The 18,276-nt window shown below is 39.9% G+C and overlaps 1 protein-coding gene across 2 annotated transcripts in view; it reads left to right on the top strand.

The window, feature by feature from the left end:
* The first annotated feature begins 4,138 nt into the window (after positions 1–4,138).
* fbxo42 (F-box protein 42) overlaps positions 4,139–18,276 on the top strand; it is a 55,029-nt gene continuing 40,891 nt past the window's right edge. For both annotated transcript variants that reach the window (XM_072245388.1, XM_072245389.1), the window contains exons 1-2: positions 4,139–4,303; positions 11,652–11,909. In XM_072245388.1, coding sequence (XP_072101489.1) covers positions 11,663–11,909 — 247 coding nt within the window. In that variant the 5' untranslated portion in view covers positions 4,139–4,303; positions 11,652–11,662. The remainder of the gene's footprint in view (positions 4,304–11,651; positions 11,910–18,276) is intronic.

The following is an 18,276-nucleotide window of genomic DNA, read 5'->3' on the forward strand; positions in this document are numbered from 1 at the left end:
GCAGCATCCTGGTAAACCTCTCCAAAGCCTCAACATCCTTCCCAGAGTGGGGCTACCAGAACTGTATGCAATACTCCAGAATTGGTTTATTAGAGAGTTTGTGTGAGTAACTGCAGAGCACTTCATAAACGGTACACAATGCAATCTCTGTACCAAGTGGGAGAAGGAATTGATGTTTGAGAGTGGTTGATGGGATGCCAGGTAAGTGTGCTGCCTTGTCCTAGATGGTGTTGAATTTCTTGAGAATTGTCGGATCTATGCTCACTCAGGTAAAGGGGGAGAGTATTTCATCAGACTTCTGAGGAGTAGCGTCACTTGCTGTAGGATACCCAGCTTCTTGCCTGCTGATATGACCACAGTATTTCTGTGGCTTGTCTGGTTGAGTTTCTGGTCATGGGTGATACCCAGGATACTGATAATTGCTAATAATCATGTCATTGAATGTCTTAATTAAGGTGGCCAATGTCTGACACATTTATGGTGCAGATATTACTTCACTTAAAAGCCAATGTAAAAACATTGTCTTGGTCTTGCCGAGAAATTGTACTATTCGTGAACAAGGCCCAAACAATCTTTCACATTATTAGTTGGATGCCAGTGATGTAACTACTGGAACAGCTTGGCTAGGTACCAGCTGGTTCAAGAGCACAGATCTTTATTCCAGAGGTCCCGTGTTGTTTCATATCATACCTTTTGCTGCATCTGGTACTCAGCCATTGCTTGAAATCATTTGGATGGAATTGGATTGGCTGCGGTCTATGATGATAGTGATCTCAGATTGAAGCCGATGTAGATCACGTAGTTGCCACTGTTTCAGCCTCCCCTCTGCCATTTATATGATAAGCCTTGCTATTACTGAGGATAGGGATGTTTTTTGGAGCTAGGATCAGTAAAATAGGCTCCAGGTTCAATCACCACTCACAACACGCTGGAGGAACTTAGCAGGTTGGGCACCATCCGTAGAAACGAACAATCAAAGTTTCGGGCCGAGACGTTTCAGTCCTGACGAAGGGTCACGGCCCGAAACATTGACTGTTCGTTTCCACGGATGCTGCCTGACCTGCTGAGTTCCTCCAGCGGGTTGTGCGTGTTGATTTGACTCCAGCATCTGCAGAGTATTTGTGTTTAAGGTTCAATTACCAGTTTCCGCTCAGTTTGTTGATCACAATTTAGGCAAAATTTTGGGTAGTCACCTTCAAGAAAGCAGCTGCTCATTTTCAGTAACACATCAAAGTTGCTGGTGAACGCAGCAGGCCAGGCAACATCTCTAGGAAGAGGTACAGTCGATGGTTCAGGCCAAGACCCTTCGTCAGGACCAACTGAAGGAAGAGCTAGTAAGAGATTTGAAAGTGGGAGTGGGAGGGGGAGATCCAAAATGATAGGAAAAGACAGGAGGGGGAGGGATGGAGCCAAGAGCTGGACAGGTGATTGGCAAAAGAGATATGAGAGGATCATGGGACAGGAGGCCCAGGGAGAAGGAAAAGGGGGAGGGGGGAAAACCCAGAGGATGGGCAAGGGGTATAGTCAGAGGGACAGAGGGAGAAAAAGTAATTATAAATAAATGAATAACGGATGGGGTAAGAAGGGGAGGTGGGGCATTAACGGAAATTGGAGAAGTCAATGTTCATGCCATTAGGTTGGAGGCTACCCAGACGGAATATAAGGTGTTCCTCCAACCTGAGTGTGGCTTCATCTTGACAATAGAGGAGGCCGTGGATAGACATATCAGAATGGGAATGGAACGTGGAATTATTATATATATATACTTCTTTTTCCCTCTCCTTTTCTCCCTCTGTTCCTCTGACTATACCCCTTGCCCATCCTCTGGGCTTCCCCCTCCCTTTTCTTTTTCCCTAGGCCTCCTGTCCCATGATCCTCTCATATCCCTTTTGCCAATCACCTGTCCAGCTCTTGGCTCCATCCCTACCCCTGCTGTCTTCTCCTATCATTTTGGATCTCCCCTCCCCCTCCAACTGTCAAATCTCTTACTAGCTCTTCCTTCAGTTAGTCCTGACGAAGGGTCTCGGCCTGAAACGTCGACTGTACCTCTTCCTAGAGATGCTGCCTGGCCTGCTGCGTTCACTAGCAATTTTTATGTGTGTTGCTTGAAATAACAGCATCTGCAGATTTCCTCGTGTTTGCTTATTTTCAGTGTCCGTTGGCCCATGTTAAGAAGTGTGGAGGTCAAAATGAGATTATCTTAGTCACAGGTCTTGACACACCATCTCACCATATGAATTTGCATGAAACACCACAGGATACCCTGGAATCTGCATTCCAGCAATTCTTTTTCACAATCATTCATTTAGATCCCTTGCATTCACCTGAACAAGCCAAAAGGCTGGATCTCATTTTCTTTCTGATGTAGGTTATTGCTGTTGAGACATCATCCAGGAAGAGCCCCCACCCCATAGAAAAGAAAATATACGGTGGTTCATTTTCCACACCTAATTTGGAAACGATCGTGCGGAAACAAATTGAAGTATATTAACTTAGATAAATGTAAGACGCTAAAGATTGCAGACACCAGAACCTGGAGCAATACGCAAAATCCTGGAGGAACTCCATGAGTCAAGTAGCATCTATGGAGGGAAGTGGACAGTTGATGTTTCGGATCGAGACCTTCATAGACTGTAAATGAATGGATTTGATCCAAAGTGCTGCCCTTCAACGGTTATATTTCATTAGAGCTTTGAGGAGATTTGGTATGTCACCAAAGACTAGCAAATTTCTACAGATGTTCTGTGGAGAGGTTCTAGCTGGTTGCATCACTGTCTGGTGTGAGGGGGCTACTGCACAGGATCGGGAAGTGCTGCGGAGGGTTGTAAACTTAGCCAGCTCTATCACCTCGCCAGCATTGAAAAGGCGATGCCTCTAAAAGGCAGAATCCATCATTAAGCACCCCAATACCCAAAACATGCCCTTTTCTCATTGGTACCATTCAGCGTTTTCGGAACTGTTTCTCCTTCATCAGATTTCTGAATGGACAATGAACACTACCTCACAATTTCTCCCACTATTTTTGCACTACTTATTTAATTTAATTATATATCTATCTATCTCTATCTATCTATCTATCTATCTATATATATATATAGAGAGAGAGAGAGAGAGAGAGAGCAATGATTGTGTCTTATAGTTTTTAAAAAATAGTATTACTCTGTAATTCCGCCACAAAATAAAATTCAAGGCATATGCCGATATTAAACTTGATTCTGGTATTAAATCTGATTATGATCTCCCTATTTGTCATCTTCTATCATCAATGTGCAAATTTATTATTATAGTCTTCAACAACGAAACGAACTTGAGGACCGGAGCAGTGACCACACTTGTTCTGTTTTCTCCCTGCCAAATGGTGGCTGGCCCAAGTTACGACTATGTGAGAGATAAACGTGTTTTTAGATTGGAAATACCTAGCAATCCAACTTTCATTCCCTTCCCCTTTCCCCCTGAAATCTCCATCCTTAGTCACCCGCATCAAACCAAACTGAGTCTGGCATAAGGCTCGATTTCTTCTTCCAACATCAGACTTTTGGACTCCACAATCAATTAACTGATTTCATTTAGTCAGCAGTTCCAACACAGTTATCTCAGATTTCCAGCGTTCAATTCACACATCTCAGCTAATTTAAGATATTTTTCTGCCCCACCCCCAGTTACAAACCGATTTTTCTTGCACCTAGATATTATGTCATTTAACGTCAGACGTATTTGCATCATTGACCCTTTGTCTTTTATTGCCAATGTTTCTCTGTTCACACTGAACTGTTAAATTTCTTTCTCTCTGCGGGTTCCAGCATTTTTAGTTTTTGTTTCAGATTTCCATAATTTTTTTTAACAGCAGTGATCGAATTGCTTAAAGACCCTTCAACATGGTGACGGGCGTCAGCACTTAATGAACGAAGTATATGAAGGATCACAGCTTGAGTAAAAGTGACTCGAGTGATGACAACGTAATAATGAAGACGAAGTGACTGGAGTTAATGGGATGTGACACCAGGTCACTGGAGAGGAGCGGCTCTCGCAGCGAGTTGGCAAGGCTGGGTCCAAGCTCTGCGTGGCGCGGCCGCCAGGTGGGGTACGTGGGCGCGCGGCTGTGACGTCCTCCGCTGCGTGCGCGCCGCCGCGGCGCTGCTGCTTCTGGCGGAAGATGGCGGATCTCGGAGAGTGAGAGCGGGAGTCGCCGGGAGGCCAGCGGCGGAAACACGGAAGCGCCGAAGGGGCACGGCAGCTATCGGAAGCAGCGACCCTTAGCGCGCGCAACAGCCGGCGCCAGGGGGAGGGGGAGCGAGCTCGGCCGGTGAGTGTTGTTTGTGGGGGGGGGGGTTGGTGGTGGTGGAGGAGGAGGAGGAGGAGGAGAGGGAGGTGGTGGGAGGCCGGAGCCCCAGGGCTTGGGTAAATCTCAGCCAGGGAATGAGTGCCAGCAGCCCCTCTCCTTCCCCGGGGCTGCGGGCAGTGCGTAGCGCCCACTTCGGGCTGTGCGTCCGGCAAGGATGAAGCAACGTCTGTGCAGCCAGCTCTGAACAGGGATGTTCAGCAGGTTGCTCGCTGCGGGTTGTGGCTGCTCTGGGCCGGTATCTGGCCCTTTGTACTGGAAAGCCTCCGAGCCCAGTTAGTGGAGTTGGCCACATGCCAGTGGCAGCCATGTACGGCCTGGGTCCAGGGTCAGATGCAAACCCTTCAAAGTTCACCTTTATTGAGATCCACTTTATCCCTATTATCGAGACGTAGAGCTGAATGTAGAACCACCGGCTATGGCATTAAAGAAGGCAATATCAGTATATCCTACGATATGGGTTAAGAAAAGATGACATAGTTCATTGAATCCTATAAAGTTGATTTATTAATACCAATGTCCTTATCTATCCCATATTGTTAAGGGAGAAGAATGAAATGGCACCTGCACCCTAGAGAATGAATAAGTGGGAGTGTTTTGGGTGTAAATTCAACTTGATGGCATATTTCTGAATCTCAAAGCATTAATAATGAATAACAATGAACAACTTGTACCCATAATGTGGTAAAGATGTATGTATAGTATGTAAAGTAAGTCTGATATGTAGTGAGATTATCAGTGAGAAATTGTCAAGTGGTGGTGATGAGATGTTGGGTCTTTATTTTGATCCTGTTTCTGAATAATAAAGACTTTCATAAAAATCTGTTCCTTTTCCTGTAAATATCTGCAAAACATCTCAAGGTAGTAGATGTATTTTGGTAAATTTGCTTTGAACTTTTCACTTTTAAAGATGACGAGGATTTTCCTCCCAATTTAACCTGAAACAATCTTAGTGAATGGTTAAATTGCATGAACTTTTAGCAAAGAAGCGGAATCAGTCCTGTACAAGTGGTTTATATTAAATAGCTGGATCCTGTAAAAAAATTGCAAAGGAATTGTAAATTGAGCAAAAGTATAGCTATTCAGTTGTTCCACAAAACAGCTCTGTATTTTGTTATTAAAAAAATGCGTGGACGACTTGAAACGAGGAGCAAGGATTAATTTGAATCAGCCAGAACAGTATCATTTGGGTGTCAGCTATTGCTATCGATGGATTGTTGTTGGAACTGAGTCTGTACCTTGTAAGGTGTAATTATTGAAGCGGCTGTACTTGGCAGTGCTTTTACAATGGTAGTGTATAATAATGGGTGTGTGAATTGTTTGTTTAAAAGAGGAGAAGGTTTAAAGTAGATTTAGGAGGGAAACCTTATCTTTCTGAAAGTGGTAGGTGCTTGAAAGATCAGGTGAAGTGGTGGCAGCAGATAAAATAGGAACATTTAATACATGGATTCCCAACCTTTTTTATGTCCTGCACCCCTAGGGATATAGACATCGGCAGGCAGATGGGATTAGTTTGAATTGGCATCATATTTGGCACGGGCTTTTTCCTGTCCTATGTTCCTTATTCTAAATCATGAACAACATTCAGCCATTTTCCATTGTGCACTTTGGAGGTTTGTAAAACCAAGTTAATATTTTGACTGCTCTAGGTCTCCCTCTGACTCCGGATGTTGCTTAGTTTAAGTCATGAAATAAGTAGCTTGTACTGTGCATTGTGACTGGCTGGTGGTGTAGTGGCATCAGCACCCGGGTTTGAATCCAGCCTGCGCCTTGCATGCTTTCCACCTGTGCTGCGTTGAGCATCACGCTAGCAACTTGGCCTCGTTTAAAAAAAAGACCGAAAAATGTTAAAGAAACGGCAAGTTGTCACCCGATGCCCCACAAGGAGTGGAGAGGAATAACACTGCATTATACATCAAAGTATTTGACATTTCATAGTATATTCTGTTACATCACACTGTTCAATCTCCAGAAACTTCAGGTGTGAAATAACCAAAAGGGTATTGGAATGTTACCCTTCATTTTAAAGAGATTGGAATTTGGAAATGAGGATCTAATTTTGCGGTTCTAGAAGACCTTGGTTGGACCTTAGAAAGCTCTAATTGGCTTTGAAAAGAATACATTACAGATTTGCCAGAAATATGCCAGGAATTAAATGGAAATATTTCATATAAACTTGCTGTTCTCTTGAGCTTAGAATGTTGAGAGGTAACCTAACTATACTTTATTGTTGCCAAACAATTGATACTAGAACGTACAATCATCACAGTGATATTCGATTCTGTGCTTCATGCTCCCTGGAGTACAAATCGATAGTAAATATTAAAAATATAAATTATAAATCATAAACAGAAAAGGGAAAGTAAGGTAGTGCAAAAAAACCGAGGTCTGGATATTTGGAGGGTATGGCCCAGATCTGAGTCCGGATCCGTTCAGCAATCTTATCACTCCCATATTTAAAACATTAAAATGGAGCAGATTCAGTCAAATTGTTTCTTCTGGTAGAGGAATGCAGAACAAGAAGGAACAATTTTGATATTAGAGCTTGAACATTTAAGGATGAAGTCAGGAGGTTCTATTCCCACAAAGGATACTGGAAGTTTGGTGTAGTATTCCTCTTCCCCTCCCACCTTACCATCCCATCAAAAAAAGATATTCTGAAGGTTTAGACTATTGTTAAGTTAGCCTTTTGATGAATGAGTAGGTAAATAATCTAAGGAACTGATTGGTTAAAGTCTATTGAATGGTGGAAAAAGCTTGAAGGAATGTTTCACCCACTTTATCTGTGACTTGATGTTATTTCTATCTAGTTGTTCATTTTAGAACACTAGAAGATAGAGCACTACAGCACAGTACAGGCCCTTCGACCCACGATGTGCTGATCAAACACAAACCTATATGCTCAGAAGGGTTGCAATAAGTTTTTTTTAAACTGTTGTGTGCTAATTTAAAGGGATCTAAACCTTCTTCCAAATAACCCCAGTAAGTAAAACTTCAGAGGAACAAAGTCAATCAAAACTCTCTTAATTTGTTGTATTGGAATAGCTGCAAGTTGCAATCAGAAAATCCTTTGAAGAAGTGATTCCTTTGGTTTCTGGTTATGAATGTCATCTGTGTAATAGGCTGGGTTGATTGTAAGGATGCTAGCAGACAGTTATAGAGCCTGAGCAATACAGCATAGAAACAGGCCCTTCAGCTCAGCGAGTCAGTGTCAACCATAACTCATTGTTACACTAATCATTTCCCAACCCATTCTAGTCTCCTCCCATTCCCATGAGCTCCCTTTCCCTACACGCAACTACCGGACTTCCCCACCACTCATCTTCCACAATCGAAGCACTTTACAGTCAGCAGTTAACCTATCAACCCTTTAAAGTTCAGACCATAGCCCATCAAGTCTGTTTTCCCATTTGATCATAACTGATTTATTTTCCTCCTTAACCCCACTCTCCTTCCTATAACCTCTGACTTAAATATATCCAATGACTTTTTTTTGCCGTTTGCGCGATTTGTTCCTTTTTTGCACATTGGGGCTTTGATGTTTTTCTTTAAGCTGATTCCATGGTTTCTTTTGTTTCATGGGCATCTGTGGGAAGACGAATCTTAGCGTTGTATACTGCATACATTTTTTGATAATAAATGTACTTTGAATCCTTGAATCTACAAGTCATTTCAGTCATCCATTTGATAATATGGCCACTGAAAAGATATATATATAGGCCTGCAGTCACTGCTTTATGTAATTAAAACGAAGGAAAAAAGAAGTTGAAGAATGACTTTTATAAATTAACACAAAATACAACTTGTGCTCTTTTCCTTGTGTCTTTGAGAGCTGGAAAGGTGTTGGTATTCAAAAGGAGCTGGGTCTCTCTGAACATGAACTGTTGAAAGTTAAATGTGGGTTCAGTAAGCAAGTGATATGTTGACTTTCGTTGGAAGATTATTTGAGTGCAAAACAACTCTTGCCCCAACTATACTGAGCCTTGGTCAGGTGTCATCTGAAGTATTGCGTATCATCTGGTTTTCCTACCAAATGAAGGATATACCTGTGATAGAGAGAGTGCACCATTGCTTTGTGAGATAGTGGTGGTGTTATACGAGGTGAAATTAAGCAGATTAGATATAGATTCCTGAGGTTAGAAGAATCAGTAGTGATCTCATTGAAACATACAGAGTTCTTAAGGGGCTTGAAGGGTTAGAAGCAGAATTTTGAAGTTTCTTTTAGTGGAGGTGTCTAGAAGCAGTGGTTACTGTTTCATTGTGAGGAGCTGGCCATTCAGAAAGAATGGTTCTTCAGCTTTAATGTGGTGAATCTTTTAGAATTTCCTCTCTAGGAGGGTTGGATATGCTCAACAGGTTAGTATATTTTTAGATATTAAAGGAATTGAGGAATATCGGGTTGGTGCATGGAAGTGAAAAACAACACACACAAAATGCTGGAGGACTCAGCAAGTCAGGCAGCATCTATGGAAATGAATTGGGCCAAGACCCTTCAGGACTGGAAAGGAAGGGGGAAGAGGCCAGAATAAGAAGGTGGGGGAGGGGGAATGATGACAAACTAGAAAATGATAGGTGAAGCCAGGTGGGTGGGAAAGGTAAAGGGTTGGAGAAGAAGAAATCTGATAGGAGATGAGAGTGGACCATGGGAGAAAGGGAAGAAGGAGGGGCACTATGGGGATATCATGGGCAGGTGAAGAGAAGGGATAAGAGGCTAGAGTGGGGAATTGAAGAAGAGAGAAGGGGGAGGAGAAAAAAAAATACTGAAAGCAGAAATCGCTGTACGTGCCATCAGGTTGGAGCCTACTGTTGTTGGCCGAATCATAGGTGGTGGCGAATTGGCATATAGGAGGGAGACTGAAAATCTGATAGTGGTGCCACAACAACCACCTTTCACTCATTGTCAACAAGACCAAGGAACTGATTATTGACCACAGGAGGAGGACACCAGAGGTCCATGAGCCAGTCCACATTGCGGGATCAGAGGTGGAGAGGATCAGCTATTTTAAATTCTTCAGTGTTATAATTTCAGAGGACTTGTTCTAGGCCTAGCACGTAAGTGCAATTATGAAGAAAACACAGCAGTGCCTCTACTTTTTTAGAGACTTGTAAAGGTTCGGCATGTCATCTAAAACTTCGATAAACTTCTAGAGATGTGAGGTGGAGATTATATTGAGTGGTTGCATCACAGCCTGGTAACACCAATACTCTTGAACGGAAAATCTTACAAAAAGTAGTAGATGCAGCCCAGTTCATTATGGATAAAGCTCTGCACACCATCGAGCAAATGTATATGTAAGTGCTGTTGCAGGAAAGCAGCATCCATCATCAAGGACCCCTACCATCTCGACTCTGCTCTCTTCTCGCTGCTGCCATCAAGAAGGTGGTACAGGAGCCTCAGGACCTACGCCACCAGGTTCAGGAACAGTTATTACCCCTCAACCACCAGGCTCTCGAACCAGCGGGGATAACTTCACTCATTCCATTGTTGAACTGTTTGTTTATTTGAGATACAGTGTGGAATAGGCCCTTCCAACCCTTTGAGCCACACTGACAAGCAGCCCCCCGGTTCACGGGACAATTCACAATACCCAGTTACCCTAACAACCAGTATGTCTTTGTACTGTGGGAGGAAAGTGGAGCTACTGGAGGGCGTGCGGACTCCTTACAGATGACGTCGTAATTGAACTATGACATCTCCAGCTGTAGCGTCACGCTAACAACTACGGTATCGTAGTGCTCCTTTTTCTTTCTGTATCTGCATAGTTCGTTGTCTTTTGCACCTTGGGTGTGGTCTTTCATTGATTCAGTTGTGATTTCTTTGTATTTACTGTGAATGCCTGCAAGAAAATGAATTGTGAAAGTGACATAATAAAATTACTTTTTTGCTATTTAATTGTTCTTTGCTTTAGAAATTCAGATTGTGGTGTAAACTTAACTGCAAAGCAGTGGGGAGATTTGGTTCTATTTAAAATGCTTAGTAATACTTACGGTTTATATATAGTTATGGTTGACCCCATTTCCTCCTTGGCATGGTAACAAAAATTCTTTCATCCAGTGGGTCATAGGAATTGAGAGATCTTGTACATAACCTTTTGATCTTGCAAATTTTCTGGTAATACTGGTTAAGCTTGGGAAGTATTGCTATGCTTTCTGCATGATATTACAAAATGCAGAGCTTGTTGCAATGAGGAATTCTATGTTGGCATTGCTGTAATGTGAAAAGGATCCGTCACTGTTGTGATAGGTTTCATTTTTCTGTATAAGGGCCTTGTGTTGGCTGAGCATTTTGAATTGAGTAATGATGCTGGGACACAGGTACATCATGCTGTGTGTCACTTTTTTTTCTGGTGTGCCTCTTTCTGTAAGGCTTCACCAGTGCAGCTTCTACCTTTGCCTGAAAGAACTTGAGAAGTTTAGAGCATCACCCAAGAAGCTTCTGACAACTTTACTGTATTATTTTATATAGTTTTTTTATATATTGGATGTATTATGTGACACACACAGTAGATTAAACTGTTCAAGTTGCAGATAATAATCGTATCCAAAACTAGATGAAGGCCACCTTTAAAATTTCATGGTCTTGTGATTTTTCTCAAATGGTTGAAGACACTTGGGTACTCCAAGGATGGACATGTTAGATTATGGACGCTATCATGCGCTGATAAAGGTTTAAGAGAAATTTTGAGTCCTGTCAAGTTTCTAAGTGGAAAGCTTAGTAGTCTTGAGACATGAAGTGCATAACCTTGAAGTGATATATTCTACATATAAATATGGACTTGTGTAATATAGGGAGGTAAGGACTTTTCCTAAATGTATTTTGATGTAGCTGATAAGAGTCCAAGACTGAAGAAGTAAGAGAGAAAAAGGTAAATTTGAAAGTAAATGTATTACCAAAGTATGCATATATGTCACCATATATAACCCTGAGATTAATTTTCTTGTGGGCATACATAATAAATCTATAGAAAAATAACCATAACAGGGTCACTGAAAGTCTACCCAACCAGGGCGTTCAACCAGAATGCAGAAGACACCAAACTGTGCAAATACAAAAAGAAGAAACAACAATAATAAGTAAATAAGTGATGAATATCGAGAACATGAGATGAAGGGTCCCTAAAAGTGAGTCTGCTGGTTGAATCTTGACATCAGAGATCTCAGTGGTTCTAATATTACATTATGTTGCTATCATTGATAATGATGTGTATTCTGTTCTTTAGTCTTTTGCCCTTTGTCTAAAGGTACTTACTGCAGCTGAGAGTTGTTATATTTTCAACCTACCTTCAAATTTTTTTCCTCATTTATAATACAGAGTGGCATGAGATGGCCAGCTCATCGGACAGTGAGGATGACAGTTTTATTGCCATGGACACAGAAGAAGTACTGGATGGGCCCATGGAGCAGGACGAAGAAGCTCACGTTGAATTAGAAGTTGAGGAACTGAGACATAACCGCTCAATGTTAGAATTGCCTGAGGAGGTGCTGGAATACATCTTGTCCTTTTTGTCTCCATATCAAGAGCACAAAACAGCTGCTCTTGTTTGTAAACAGTGGTATCGACTCATTAAAGGTATGCAACATGGTTCATAATAAAATTTTGGAGTAGGATAAAAATCTGGGAGTAAAATCAAGATGCCATTTTGGACAAGATTATAATTTAAACACCACATAAGAGAAAAGAAATTTACCTTCATTTCTCAGTTGGAGCTTGGAATTTCTATGAACAGGAAAAGTAATTTGTGCCAATATATTTGTTCTTTTTGGCTGTACTTAATCACTATTGGGTGTTTCTTAAAATAAAATTATTTCTTGGACCCGTTTACACCATCCTACTTATATCCTTTTCTCATAATATGACTCTTCATGAGTAAAGCATTCCTTCTGTCCTTTTTATAACTTCCAGATCTTTATCTTAGTATCCCATATATCATCTCCTTCGCCACACTGTAGAATTTATTTGTAACCATATCTTGGAAAGTTTAATGAGGTATACAACCCAATTGTGTGAATGTTGGTAAAGCCCTTCAAATGATCCACACAGTTCGTTGGAGCCAAGGGTCTTTGTCCATCTCGTAATGAGCAAGGAATTCACCCTCTGGTATTAAAGCTGTGCGTCAGCTTTCTTCTTCAATGGTGCTTTTGAACACTTATGGAGAAATGTGTAGGTTTCCTATGCAGTCCCTCGGGGAATAACTTGTTTCCATTACAATTCTGTGGATTCTGAGATAACTAATGAGTCCTATTCAGGATCTGCAGACTCTGCTGTTGGTGGAGATTGGTGGTTCTGGTGCGTGGGTTGATTGAGTTTCTGTATACTCCTGTGTGTTTTCCCATCAGAGATATAAGTTTGTGGATGATATGAAAGCTGGTGGTGTTGTGGATAGTGTGAGGAAGACTTTTTAGGCAGGTTATAAGTCAGATGCAAAATCAGGCTGAGTATTGGCACATAGAATTTCATCCTGATGTGTCTTGGGAAGTCAGAATGTGTACAGTTAATGATAGCTAAGGAATGTTGTTGAGTGATCTTGGAATTCAAGTTCATAATTCCCTCAGAGTGACAACACAGTTAGATATGGTGATGAAGAAAGCATGTGGCATGGAGACACAAGTGACTGCAGATGAACCTGGAGAACAATATATACATTGCTGGAAGAACTCAGTGGCCAAGCAGCATCTGTGGTGGCAAAGGGACAGTCAGTGCTGTGGGTTATGAATGTGCATCAATTCTGAGAGCATAAGAGGGAATATAGTTAATATAGAGAAGTGAGAAAGAGGGGTTAGACTGTAGCTGGCTGGTGGGGTAGTGGTGATAATTTTGTGGTGGGGGGGTGGCAGTGTTGAAACAGGCTGGTAGGTAGTTGGTGGAACCAGGAAGATGATGGGCAGATGGAACCAGGTGGGGGAAGGGATAGGAGAGGGAAACCAAGGGAGAAGAAATCCAGGTAGATGGTTGTGTGGGTGATAAACAGATGGACAGAGGGTGATTAACGAAGATAACAAGGGTGGAACGGATGGAAAAGATGAAGGAAACAAGAGGGATCCTGGCACACAGTGGAATTAGTTGAGAAAGGATGTTGACCTTGGTTTGTCAGCCATGCCAGTGAGCTTGAAGGATTTTGACTTCATATTAAATGTATTTGTCCAGTCTGTGTCTCTGGTGCATGTGGAAGGATAGGGATTGCTGCTGCTCTGTAGTCCATGTATTTGGTGCCACGTTTGACATTAACACTTTGTCAGGTGGGCAGAAGCTGTGCTTGTGCATCATAGGCAGTAGTGAACGTTATCATTGATATGTGCTCTTAATGAGAAATGTCTTCCAAGATATGGGATTGATCCTTATTCCACAGAGTCTTGGGATGGATCTTAATTATCAGGGGTGGACTTGTGTTGCTGTGGTAGGTTGATATTTTGATGGTGGCCATTGTGTCAGATGTTTCAGTGAGCAGTCAGTGATGGTTTGGAACTTAATGTTCAAGTGTGTACATAATTCATTTGGCACAAAAAAGGGACGCGAAGAATATAGTAGTAGCCTTGGATGCAGAAAAAGCATTTGATAGATTAGAATGGGATTTTTTATTTAAAGTATTAGAAAAATATGGGTTAGGAACATCTTTTATAAATTGGATTAAAATTTTAAATTCTAACCCTAAGGCTAAAGTAGTGACAAACTCTCAAATTTCAACACCATTCCAGTTAAAAAGGTCAACTAGACAAGGTTGTCCATTATCACCTGCTTTATTTGTACTGGCGATAGAGCCATTAGCAGAACTAATCAGAATTGATCCAGATATTATGGGTTTTAGAGTTAACCAGGAGGAATATAAAATTAATCTTTTTGCCGATGATGTTTTGATTTACTTAGCAAACCCACAACATTCGTTACATAAATTATCTTCTAGATTGGATGAATATGGGAAGGTATCAGGTTATAAAATAAATTGGGATAAAAGTGAAATTTTACCTCTTACTAAAGGAGACTATAGTCAATGTCGGTTAGCAACCCAATTTAGATGGCCGGTAAATGGTATAAAGTATTTAGGTATAAGACTTGATAATGATGTAAAGAATTTATATAAATTTAATTATTTACCACGATTGAAAAAAATTCAAGAAGATCTTGACAAATGGATGATACTACCAATAACATTAGTAGATAGAGTCAATGTTGTAAAAATGAACATATTTCCTAGATTACGGTATTTGTTTCAAACATTGCCAATACAATTGCCACAGAAATTTTTTCAAGAGTTAAATAAATATGTGAGAAAATTTCTTTGGAAAGGTAAAATGTCAAGAATATCATTGGAAAAATTGACATGTAAATTTGAGTTAGGAGGGTTACAACTTCCAAACTTTAAGAATTATTATAAAGCAAATCAACTTAGATTTATTGCATCTTTTTTTGGTGATCGAAAACCAGCATGGATTAAAATAGAATTAGACAAGATAGGAGAAAATAGACCTGAAGATTTTATATATAAATGGGAATCTAAATGGATACGGGAAAAGAAAGAATCTCCTATATTAATACATTTGATTGATCTATGGAATAAGATAAATGTTGATAATGAAATACAGAAATCTTTATTAACAAGGAGACCTTTGTTCCAAAACAGACTTATTCCTTTTACAATGGACAATCAACTTTTATATAATTGGTACCAAAAAGGGATTAAATTTATAGGAGATTGTTATGAACGAGGTATATTGATGTCATTTGAACAACCAAAGGATAAATATAAAATATCAAATAACACTTTCTTTTGTTACCTTCAATTAAGGGCTTACTTAAAAGGTAAGCTGGATCAAACAATGTTTTTGCCAAAACCTAATGAAATTGAAATTTTAATTCAAAAAGGGAAAATTAAAAAATTTATTTCTTGTATGTATAATTTGATTCAAAAACAGACAATTAAACAAGGAATCCATAAGTCAAAACAAAAATGGGAAACAGATATGAATATTAATATTGATGAAACAAATTGGTCAAGACTCTGTCTTGACAGTATGACAAATACAATAAATGTTGGACTTAGATTAGTACAATATAATTTTTTACACCAATTATATATTACACCACAAAAATTAAATAGATTAAATTCAAATCTATCCGATAAATGCTTTCAGTGTAATCAAGAAATTGGTACTTTCTTACATTCTACTTGGTCTTGTTTTAAAATTCAACCCTTTTGGATAAATTTAAGAGTCTTATTGGAACAAATTACTGGAACTCAACTTCCACATAACCCTGTATTATTTCTATTAGGTGATATTGAAGGGATAAAGCCGAAACTTAAATTGAATAAATATCAGAAAGAATTTATAAAAATTGCACTGGCAGTAGCTTAGAAGACTATAGCAGTTACTTGGAAATCTGATTCGTATTTAAGTATGGATTGTTGGAATAATGAAATGGCTAGTTCTATTCCACTCGAAAAAATTACTTATAATTTAAGAGATAAATATGTAACATTTTTGAATATTTGGCACCCTTATTTACAAAAGATAGGATGGCATATTTAAGTGATCTGATAAAGATCTTGGTCCCTTGGGGAAAGTAATGAATAAGTATACCAAATTTATTTTGAATTCCATGGTGCATGTGGAAACCTTCCAATACCCAGGCGGCTCTTCTTTTTTTTTTCTTCTTTTCTTTTTTAGGTAGGACTTTATATGCGGGGGGGGGGGGAGGGTTAAGGGGAGGGGGGAGGGTAGATATTATCTTTTCATGTATTCTTTTTGAAAACAATAAAAATTATATTAAAAAAAAGTGTACATACTAAGCGCTGTACAGTACTGTGCAGAAGTCTTGGGCACGTTAAAAAATCTGAAAGTGGAGATGCTTTCAAAAATAATGAAATGAAAAGTATCCATCTATCAAAAAATACTATGAAGAGCAGTAAACAGTAAAAAAAATAAGATCAGTATTTGGTATGACCACCTTTGCTGTTACAACTGCGTTTCTGGTCCTTAATCTTGCCTGTTTGGTTGTGCTGCTTCAGAAGAGCTTGGACAAAACATCTTGAAACTCGTGTCTACTAGGGAGGGATCTTGCTGATGCAGGACGACCACCTTGTGTCTTGTTGCTGTGCTCACTCTTGCCATGATGTAAGAATTGATGATTTGCAGATTAAACGGACACATCTGCCATACCCTCACCTTTTAGTTTGGTTGTCCTTTGCCTAGTTTGATTATTTCTATACCCATTTCTGTTCAGTTAATCTGTTTAGTTCATTCAATTCTTTATGTCATTGATCATTAGCACCTAGTTGTTATCTTTGTTTAATCTTAAACTGGGCTATATACCTAGTTTGTTATTTGAAAAGTGTTTTTTTATTAAATACGTTACTTTCTTTAATGAAGTGTAAGATTTTCTCTGTAACATGAATGTTTGGAAATCTAAAATTTCTTTTCTAATGACACTACTGCGAAAGAAACATTTAAAACATTTATATTAAAAAATAAGGTTGTCTAAGACTTTTGCTCAGTATGTATATGTACTGTAAACAGCACCGAGGTTAGACTTTGTTCTGGAGTAGAGGCAGTGAAGGTTGAGTAGTTTGCCACTTGTCCAGTAGATAACTATGGTGAAGAGCATGCTGTTAAAGTGAAATATTGCAGAAAGGAAGATTGATACATAATTGCAGTGATCCAGCTTTTCTTAAACCTGAGCTGCACTGTTGTGTCTTTGATGCTGACAGTTGGCATGTAGCAGATAGAGGATGCTGATTAATTTTTAAGATCAATTTGAGAAGAATCTTCCATAATCTGTTTTGTGATTTGAATGGTTTTTTTTGAAGTCATAAGAAGTCTCTTTTGGAATGTTCTCCCTCCTTTATAATCCAGGATTTGTAAAGTCAGGAAAATTATACCTAATATGCATTTTGCTGGGCAGAATCAGCATTGCAACTCTTCAATCACTGGGAGGGAGTACCTGGGAAGGATTCTTGAGATGCATTTGCCTGTGGCAGACAATTGCTGTAATTGCAAGAATTGGATATTTCTTAACTTGAAAAATGGTCAAGATTATAGCATCTCTGATGTCCACTAGCATGTTCATTTCTTCTCAAGTGAGTCATAAATTTGTTCTTCAGGGGCTCCCAACGTTTTTTTTTTAATGGACCCCTAACATTAACTGAGGGGTCTGGGTGCTCTTATGTTTTTGACTGTTAGTGATTTTTTTTCCTACTCCAGAGACATTGTTGACCAAGTTTGGATGGTCTTTTCAAATTACTGGTGTAAAGTAATGCTGAGATGCTGACACAATAGTGTGAGTGAGGTCAGGTGCACGTCTTGGTTCTGGAGATCTATGAAGTGCTGCTTCCAGCAGGGACTGCCTGTCTGTTCTTGATGAGGTCTCCTCTGTCCAGTCTTTTGATGTTTGGGCCACATTAGATTAGAATCCATGGGTAGGTTAGTTGGTGGACACGCTGCACTCTTTGTTTTACCCCTTAAGCTCTCATAGTGTCAAAGTGCCTTGTGCTTCAGATATATTAGCTTCTTGGTTCATGATATCAAGCCAGCCTCTGTGCATATCTTCAAGGGTGCTAATTATGGTGGACTTGAGGGCAGATCAGTACAGTGAAACTATTGAGAAACCTATTGGTTGGGAGAGTAATCATGTTGGCTGTTTGATTTCTTTGCCATTTCTTTGTCATTTGGTGTTGGTTTTTCCTTAGAAGCATTTCAATTGGTGGTGTTGTTTTGGGACCTGACTAATGCTGATGTAAGATTGAATCAGCCTGTGATCACTCTGATAGTCATCTGCAGTTGTCATGGTAAAAGTAATGTAGATGTCTATGTGGTTCCTTGCTAGTATATTAACACATTCTAATGGGTGCTAATGCTTGGAGCAAGGATGTTGCCATGAAATATTTTACTTGTCTCATTGACAAAGTGGTGTGTTGTTAATTGTTAGTTTTAATCATTTATGCCGG

Source organism: Mobula birostris, chromosome 27 (assembly GCF_030028105.1).
Source record: "Mobula birostris isolate sMobBir1 chromosome 27, sMobBir1.hap1, whole genome shotgun sequence".
NCBI classification, from domain to species: Eukaryota; Metazoa; Chordata; class Chondrichthyes; order Myliobatiformes; family Myliobatidae; genus Mobula; species Mobula birostris.